Raw genomic sequence first — 9,825 nt, 5'->3', positions numbered from 1 at the left:
CCTACCATAGGATATAGGAAAGGATATCCAAGAACATAGCACTGTTTTTTTGAAAGTCTGTGGGGGCAGAATATAAAACATCTGGACAAGAAATAAGAAAAAGGTTGAATTCTCAAAATCATGAAAGAAATGAAATGAAAGAAAATCCTAACTGTAACTTCAATTGAATTCAATAAGAATTCCAGAATTAAATTTGTTTTAATCAAAACTGACAATTCTTTGGCAATGATGATAATTATTATACCTACAATAACGTAATAGACAATATGTAACAACTTGTTGCAATGACCCCCCCCCCCCTTTCCACCGTTTCACTTGAAAACTCGCTGTTGCTTATTACATCCCATATAACATTTCATCAATTATGAATGTAAATGCTGACACATTAAACATGCATCGGTTAATCTTTTCATCTTGATATTGATTCATTTGCTTGCTCCCACTGTATGCACTGTTTCGGAGAAGGTAACTTTCAAACCTTAGATTTGCCTGGCGTTATGATGTCAGGCAATAAAGCATAAAAAACGGCCTTTTCAAGCAGTCTCTTGATACAGTAATACAAAAGCCTAACGATTAAAATAGATGAATTCTATTCAAACACTCTAGCTAACGTCACACCTGAGCGCACACACAGGTAACACTACGGTGGAGCTGGACAGCTCTGCCGGGTATGAACTAGCACCTATTGTTAGGGTCGGCTCATTGCAGAGAATTATAGGGAAAAACTATTGGGTGTGTTCGATTTACACAGTGATTGTCAAACATGTTGAGGAGAGAGAGAGATAAACAAATTATATAGTACAGGTTTATAGGGGCATGGTCACAATTTTGGTCGAAATACTTTTCCGTTTGTAATGTTACCTATGCTTCAGCAATGCATTTTTAATAGTTAACAAAAATTTGAGAGTCAATCGTCAAGTTATAAGCGAAATACAGCGCTCACAATTCTTTGCTATGTAAACAAACCTCAGATCATGTTTTAATTTACATTTTGAAAATTTGAGGTTTATACCTAAAATGAATGTGACAAATGCTAAGAACTGTTTATTAATGTTTAAAATGAATGAGTAGATAGAAAAATCAGCTTGGAAAAGAACTTTTACCTGTATACTGAAGCAATGTAAACAAAAACAAGGCACAAGTCATGACAAATGTTTGTGGGCTCTGTATCTTGCTTAAAACTCAACGACTGACATTCAAATTTGTGTTCATTATTAAAACTGCCTCACTAAAACATTACAAACAGTAACAAACGGAAATTAAAAGTTGACCAAATTCATGATTATGCCCCTTTAATAGAGAGATGGATAGTATTTGTTGAGGAGAGAGAGAGAGAGATAGAGAGATCAATAGTACATATTGAGTGGAGAGAGAGAGAGAGATTTTTAGTACAAGTTTAGGAGATGAAGTCTGAGAGAGAAAAAGAGAAAGTGAGTGAGAGAGATATTACATGTTGAGGAGAGAAGGTGAAAATGTCTTAGAGATTGAGAGAGAGAGAAGGAGAGATCAATAGTATATATTGAGCGGAAAAAGTCTGAAAGGAAATAAAGGGATAGATTATTAGTACACATTGAGGATATAAAGTCCAAGAGAGGGAAAGAAATAGAGAGGGGTGGGGGGGGATAGAGATATGGATAGTACATGTTAAACAGAGAGAAAGAGAGAGAGAGATCAATAGTTCATATTGAGTAAAGAAAGTATGTGAGAGAGAGATAGTACATGTTGAGGATAAAAAGTCTTAGTGAGAAAAAAGTGAGAGAAAGTCTGAGAGAGAGAAAGAGAAAACAGAAAGTGAAAAAGACAAAATGAGAGAAAGTAAATGTTGAGGAGAGTCTAAGAGAGATAGTACATGTTAAGTAAAGAGAGAGAGAGAGAGAGAGAGAGAGAGAGAGAGAGAGAGAGAGAGAGAGAGAGAGAGGAGAGAACATATGAGAGAAAAATACATACATGGAGAGAGATACATTTAGAGAGAGAGAGATCAGCAGTTAATATTCAGTAAAAGAATTACATGCACACTGAGTTTTCTGAGGGTCAACTCTTGATGATGAAACTCATTTTTATTAGAAAAAGTCTCTCTCTCTCCTTCCTCTCTCTCTCTCTCTCTCTCTCTCTCTCTCTCTTGCTCTCTTGCTCTCTCTCTCTCTCTCTAATACACTTATCAATCATTTTTGGGGGATATATTTTTTGACTGAGCATTCTATAATCAGTACTATAATGATGAACCATCATTTATCTCTAAAGAGAAAATATTATTTCTTTAAAGTAACATCTGTTTTAATTAAAATTTTGTTAAGATTTGATGTTATATCTATAAAACTGTTTAATTGAAGGTAGTTTATGTCATTGACTATGATTGATATTATACTTTTTTCATGCAGGTTATGATTTAAAGACCTAGACCCTCCAGACCATGGACCCAGCAAGTACAACATATAAAGTACATCAATGCTCTAAGTGTCGGGGGGACACAGAGTACTATTGTGAATCATGTCCATGTGATCTCTGTCAAAAGTGTAAAGAAAACCATGTGAAAAACCTCCAAACAATAGACCATTATGTTGTGTCACATCATGAGAAATTCAACAACATCCCAACACAAGAGATTTGTGGGAGACATCCTAGTAATGTTTATAGGACGTACTGTGAACATTGTCAAGTTCCTGTGTGTAATTCTTTGTTTAGACGTAAATCTCACAGATTCCCTGTTTATCTCTTTCGACAAAGTAAGCACAAGATTCTTAGCTTACAAGGAGCTTATAAAACAAAGCAACAACAACACAGAGGAACCATTCACACCATCAGAAGTGAGGCTCTCTTTTACAGACCTGTTCTCCTGCCACGAATCACAGATGACATCAAAACCTGTCGCACAGAATTCTCCCGCTATCAATCAGATATGTTAACAAAGGCCCAGAGACTGAAGAAGCTCATTAACTATGTGGTATATGATCTATTGAACAAAGTGTTTTGTGACTTTGATTTCAAACACAGATGTTTAAAACAGAAGATGGAAACAAACAGACATATTGTCAGCCTACAGAGATATGTACACATGTATGAACAGTCAACATTCAGTGCACTACAATTCCTCTCCTCCATAAAGACAGCCCTCCCCCAGATACATCTTACACTCCACACCAGCCAGCTCTCCATGACTGAGTCACTCAACAAGGAGGATGTGATGGAGTCACTGAGTGCAATCCAAATCACAGAGAGAGGAAACCGACGCGTAGGAAACCAGTGTCTGCTGAAACTGACGTCTGGTGCTGAGTTCCATCAATCTCTCACAGTGACAGGTGTTGGTCGTTGTTATCACATTTCCTGTGTGACATCAGACCGGGTCTGGGTCAGTGATCATTACATTATCATGTTGACAAACACAACAGGTGTCTCTCTACATCGTGTGAAGGATTTATGTAGTGATTTATATGGATTACACACAGTGAACAGTGAGAGTGAACTGATTTATATAGATAGGAAATATAACATCAACAAACTGTCAAAGGATATGAAAACAACCACCACATTTATAGAGAGAACAGACTCTACATGGGAACCACGGTGTGTGTACTGGTCCCCGTCCACTGGGGATCTACTGGTCGGGATGTGTAACGGTGCTATAAGGACAGGCAAGGTAACAGGCAAGGTAACCCGGTACAACCAGAGTGGACAACTCACACAGACCATACAGAACGACAACACAGGACGGGGACTGTATAGATACCCTCGCTATATAACAGAGAACAACAATGGGGATGTCGTGGTGTCTGACTCATGGAGTGCTGTAGTGGTGACAGAGCGTGGAGGAAGACATCGTTTCTCCTACACAGGACCTCCATCAGGATCAGGACTACGGCCAAGTGGAATCTGTACTGACGCGCTGTCACACATCCTGGTGTGTGATGATACAACCGAAACAGTACAGATGATAGACGAGGACGGTCAGTTCCTGTCGCATCTACTGATAAGACCATCAGGGATATTCACACCACAGAGCCTGAGTTATGATGTCAACACTCACCTTCTCTGGGTCGGATCACAGTACAACAACACGGTGGTTATATACAGGTATATCACCAGACAGGACGCTCTGACAGGTAAGTCTGACTCATTATCATTGTAAATTATACAGAAGTATAATATAGTTTGTTTGAGACATACAAGTAAACACTTAACAAGTTGTCAGTAGCAGCTTATTGACATGAATTCAATGAATTTATGTAACATTTTTTAACTATTGATTGCTTATTAGATTCAAAAACACATAGGAATATGTTATTAAAAGTAATTATTTAGATACTTCTGTGTATGATATCGATTTCAATTAATTAATCAGTTAAATACAATCACATGCCATTGTAATTACAATGTTATTGATAACTGCATTAATAAACCTAGAATGTGTGTTAGTAAACAAAACCAGACAACTGTTTAATAAGATTTATCATTTTTATTCATTAATCATATTTATATCATTACATGTCTGATGTTTGGTTTATTGCAGACACTGCTGATAAACTCCACACCAGCCAGCTCTCCATGACTGAGTCACTCAACAAGGAGGATGTGATGGAGTCACTGAGTGCAATCCAAATCACAGAGAGAGGAAACCGACGCGTAGGAAACCAGTGTCTGCTGAAACTGACGTCTGGTGCTGAGCTCCATCAATCTCTCACACTGACAGGTCTTGGTCGTTGTTATCACATTTCCTGTGTGACATCAGACCGGGTCTGGGTCAGTGATGGAGACAATCTCATGTTGACAGACACAACAGGTGTCCCTCTACATCGTGTGGAGGATTCACGTAGTGGTTTATATAGAGGATCACACACAGTGAACAGTGAGAGTGAACTGATTTATATTATAGATAGGAAATATAACATCAACAAACTGTCAAAGGATATGAAAACAACCACCACATTTATAAAGAGAACAGACTCTACATGGGAACCACTGTGTGTGTACTGGTCCCCGTCCACTGGGGATCTACTGGTCGGGATGTATAACGATGATACATACACAGGCAAGGTAACCCGGTACAACCAGAGTGGACAACTCACACAAACCATAGAACATGACAACACAGGACTGGGACTGTATAGTGGACCTGACTATATAACAGAGAACAACAATGGGGATGTCGTGGTGTCTGACTCATGGAGTGCTGTAGTGGTGACAGAGCGTGGAGGAAGACATCGTTTCTCCTACACAGGTCATCCATCAGGATCACGACTAGAGCCATATGGAATCTGTACTGACCCGCTGTCACACATCCTGGTGTGTGATGGTAGAACCAAAACAGTACAGATGTTGGACAAGGACGGTCAGTTTCTGTCACATCTACTGACAAAATCACAAGAGATGGGTAAACCATGGAGCCTGAGTTATGATATCAACACACACCGTCTCTGGGTCGGATCAGAGGACAACAACAAGGTGTGTGTCTACAGTTATATAGACACACAGGACGCTCTGACAGGTAAGTCTTTGTCTTAACAGGCAGTGTTAATTATTTGTTAATAAGAGAAATCTGGATTAATTGTATATTTCTATCATTTTGTCACATTAAACTTAATGTTATATACACGTACAATGTATATGTGTATAAAATTTGTAAACTCTGTATTTATTTGTAACAGATTTTATGTTTAATTAGGAAAATAACAGATTTGGTTTTAGATAATAAGGAAAAAAATACAGACAGATTTTATGCTGAATATGCTGATTAATGTCATTAATGATTCAATAAATTAAGAACATGCATGCTACCTTGTAATTAATTAGTTAAGTTTATAGATACATGTACTTGTATAGTTATATCTCAGAAGTCATATAAACTACTGAATTCAGTGAATTATTGAGTTAAAATCTACTTAGAAGACCGTATAAAAGGAATGAATATGTCGGCATATAGCTAATTAATGCCTTGTTGTAGATGAGGAAACACACCCCACTGATGGGGAGGCCAAGTCTAGCTCCACTGATGGGGACGCCATGTTTAGGTTCAGTGATGGGGAGGCCATGCTAAGCTCAACAACAGCCGTAGAATGGAGATAGCTTGGATATTGACAGGTTGTAAATGTTTCTGTACAAATCTAGTCTGATCCCAAAACCACACATGTTGTTTGTCACTTTGTTTAACATCTGCAGCTGAAATTGAGCTGTGTATAATTCACATGGACTGTAATACTGACTCCTGTTTATTTTACTCTGTGTGGTGTTAAAAACATGTCTGTCTTTTGATGAATGTAGACTAAAATTCAGTGTGTATGACTATTTAATTGAAATGATAATCTAATCAGTTTGATAATTTTATTATAGCCCGAGCCTATTTCTGCAGCCAAATGACAAATACATGTATTGATTTTTTTTTTTAAATATTGCTATAAATGAAGTTTATATGCAAGAAATTAAAGAATCCAAAAATCAAAATATCTATCCCAGTCAAGGGTTATTTACCTTACATAAGAGCAAATTATTTTAAGAAATACAGTTTCGGGGATGTTGCAGGATAAAATTGTAGTCAATGGATGCTATTTTTTAAAATATATCAGCTAATATGTCAACACCAATTTAATTCTTTAATATTCATAAGATCTTAATTCATTTTCTACCAACAGGTTTTCTGTGTAAGAATTAATTTATGTTGGGACTTCTCTGAATTGCAATCTTTATTGTTTTGTTGTGTAAGCTTGCGAGAGGTGTGGTGGTATTTTATAAACATTTGAAAAATTATTTCTAGTTAGGTCATCGGTTGCCGTGTAATGAAGTAAAAACATTGGCTCAGTAAGGTATATGTTTGTTAATGATTGTAAAATTTAATATTCTCTCTCTCTCATATTCATCTAAACATTTACACCTAATGATATACAGGTACATGTATTGATTTATTTTTTAGATATCAGTTTTTATGAAGTTTATATTTAAAAAATTAAACACACGTTGTCATGTGGTCAAGTAAAAACATTGGCTCAGTAAGGTATATGTTTGTTAATGATTGTAAAATTTAATATTCTCTCTCTCTCTCTCTCTCTCTCTCTCTCTCTCTCTCTCTCTCTCTCTCTCTCTCTCTCAACATTTGCACCTAGTGATATACTAGGATGTATTAAAATTGTGATTAACACGTGTACAAATTCTAATTAATTTTAGATACCAGAAAACTATATCAAGTATCAGCGAGAAACAACAAAATTCATGTAAGTAACTTTTCTCTATATAAGCTGCAGGTAATATTTATTATTAAGAAGGGAATGTTAACAGGAGCACTAGCAACCATACATCAATGGATTGCTCAATGTTTTGATATTATTGTCTGTCTGGGCTTTTTACTAGATAGGTTCTTTTAAGGTTATCACACCCCACTCAATGAAGTTACAAGGGGTAAAATGTCTTTGACCAGTATGTCAGTCTGTCCGTCAGTCCTGTTCTTTTTTATTCTTTTTTGTTTTGTAATCGCAACTTCTCTTAAACTGCTGCACGGTATTTCGTGAAACGCTGTTGGTATTTAAGACACCTTGTGTAGATGTGCATATAAGGAAAATCTGATTCCATTAATTTGTTTGAACTTTGTCCGTTTTAAACTTAGAATTTTTATCTTATATTGAATAAAGTAATATACAGTTTGTAAGCGCAACTCCTCTAAAACTGCTCAATGGAATTCAACGATATTTTGTGGGTGTTTAAGACACGATGTGTAAAATTGCATATTACCAGAAATTGTGTTTCCACCATTTTTCTGGAAATTTCGGTTCTTTTAGACTTATGTTTTTTAATTGTTAAAGATAAAGAAATGGGTGTGAATATTTGCAGGAATTCTTGACCTGGTGAGGTTTTGGGAGTTATGATCTTTGCCAAATTATTTTCTGTATTTAATGCACACCTTGCCATTCATGTGTATCTTTGTCAAGTAATAGAGAAACGTGAAGTATCTGAGCTTACATGGGAACTAAACTTGATTATTGATTTACTTTAGCTCATTGTGAGACATACAGAAAACCAGGGTAGAATTATAGTAATGTATAATTGATGGAGAGAGAGAGAGAGAGAGAGAGAGAGAGAGAGAGAGAGAGAGAGAGCAACAAACTTTAAAAATTGATATATTATGTGGACTGTCGTTTTGAAAATTCTTAATTTTTGATCTTTTTATTAACAAATGACATATCATATAACAATTGTAGAATTAGAACGTACCAAAGCTACATACATATATGTACAATGTAACTCTTTCCTTTACAGTTGACTGGTTCCCTATAGACCGTGGACTGGTAGCCATTTTTGTCAACATGATGAACTCACCATAAGCCTCTCTCCAACAGTGACTGTCATTGGTTGGATCGTCTATCAACCCTTGATGGGAATGGACATTAGCTGTGGACTTTCGAATTCTTTATTGTGGAATTTACCTTAAGTGGGTACATTGACATATATCTCTCTTGTGCATCAAGTACATTTGATAAAGAATACAAACAGTGAAGTGAATAACATTTATTCAAACATCTGAAAGTGAGAAAGATCTTACATCACTTGAATTCGTTGATAAAAGATCATAAAAGAGGACTGGTCACCGTTCGGAATCTTTACACCAAAATTGTGTCATAACCGTGTTGGAGGTTAACGTGATCTGTTAAAACCATGTGACCACAATTGAACAAACTTGACCCAATATATTATGAACCTATCATAATATTCCATTAGAAAACATTTAAATAATGAAGAAGTGACAAATAACGAGCATCCGGTGTTAAAATAAGAAATTACATGAAAGTAACTATACTGACCAAAGAATTTATGTTCATAGTATAGATGAATGTTTTATCATGAAAAGTGTATTTGCTTCATGGCTGAATTGCTGATATTGTATTGTTTTATTGTTTATATAGGAAACATGTACATACAGTAAATATTCCGTCGCTAACAATATGTTGTAGTGTTTCTACTGTATTCAGGGCTATTTTCACTCAATGTTTTTTTCATCCCGTAATTTGTTCGCTCTTCTACACTTGTAAATAGTTTTGTCCTGTCTTGATTTTTCCTTAATATTCTATTGAATCAATGCAATTTTTTGAAAAAAATGTTTTTAATTCATCCATGCAGACATAAATTTTCACAACAAGGGCGAAAAGGGAAAAATATATTTAAGGGGGACAATGATTTTCCTCTAACGGTGTATATGGCAGGTAATGAAATTTGTAGGTCAACTAATTGTCATTTATGTTTTGTTTTCATATATATTTATAGTTAACCATGCTGAATTTATAATTCCAAAAAAATATTGAAGTATTTGTAGTTTTTGCTCAATAATGCATTACAAAACAGTCAAAAACTTATTCTTATTGAACTAGATCGTTCTCATGATAATTAAACAAAGGTTTTATAGTTATCACTTCATTTCACTAGTTTAACAACTATAAATTTTTTTTCACAAGTTTTACAAATAGCTTGTTTTTCTGTTTCCACATATGAAAAGATGTGTAAGTTTTCTGTGTATTTTTCATAATGGCACGGTACATAACATCAATAGCCGACCAATGATCTAACCTCCTTTGTACTTAATTATTTTTTTCTACTGTATTTTTGATTCAATTGTTAAGAGTGTGTTTTTGATGTTTTAATTACTCAAGTTTTTCCTTCAGAAATAAAGAATGGCTTCTATTGATGTTGGTTTTTATGATTAATTAAATCTAGACTAAGAATTTGATGCAGATTCATCTAATATCTCTTTGTACAGTAAAACTTGCCTATAAGGTACCTGGATATACAGAAACGGGGGTATTTAATAATATATAACATTTCCCTTTCAATCATATTACAATTTATTTTTGTCAT

The 9,825-nt window shown here is 35.3% G+C and overlaps 1 protein-coding gene across 44 annotated transcripts in view; it reads left to right on the top strand.

Annotated features, from left to right (window-relative positions):
• The window catches only part of LOC105339367 (uncharacterized), a 113,397-nt gene that overhangs the window by 25,578 nt on the left and 77,994 nt on the right, over positions 1-9,825 (top strand). For 32 of the 44 annotated variants that reach the window (XR_010713527.1, XR_010713528.1, XR_010713517.1 and 29 more), the window contains 6 exons: positions 2,379-4,097; positions 4,505-5,479; positions 5,936-6,072; positions 6,743-6,791; positions 7,150-7,196; positions 8,236-9,655. The exons of 3 other annotated variants lie outside the window; for them this stretch is intronic. Coding sequence is in view for 1 of the 41 variants with exons in the window: in XM_066083204.1 (XP_065939276.1) it covers positions 2,411-4,097; positions 4,505-5,479; positions 5,936-6,057 (2,784 nt within the window). In the remaining 40 variants the exon portion in view is untranslated. Of the gene's footprint in view, positions 1-2,378; positions 4,098-4,504; positions 5,480-5,935; positions 6,073-6,742; positions 6,792-7,149; positions 7,197-8,235; positions 9,656-9,825 lie in introns of those variants that run through there. 9 more of the 44 variants (XR_010713551.1, XR_010713546.1, XR_010713549.1 and 6 more) reach the window with 8 other exon arrangements.

Source organism: Magallana gigas, chromosome 4, assembly GCF_963853765.1.
Source record: "Magallana gigas chromosome 4, xbMagGiga1.1, whole genome shotgun sequence".
Classification (NCBI taxonomy): domain Eukaryota; kingdom Metazoa; phylum Mollusca; class Bivalvia; order Ostreida; family Ostreidae; genus Magallana; species Magallana gigas.
This window is presented reverse-complemented; position numbering and strand designations above follow the sequence as displayed.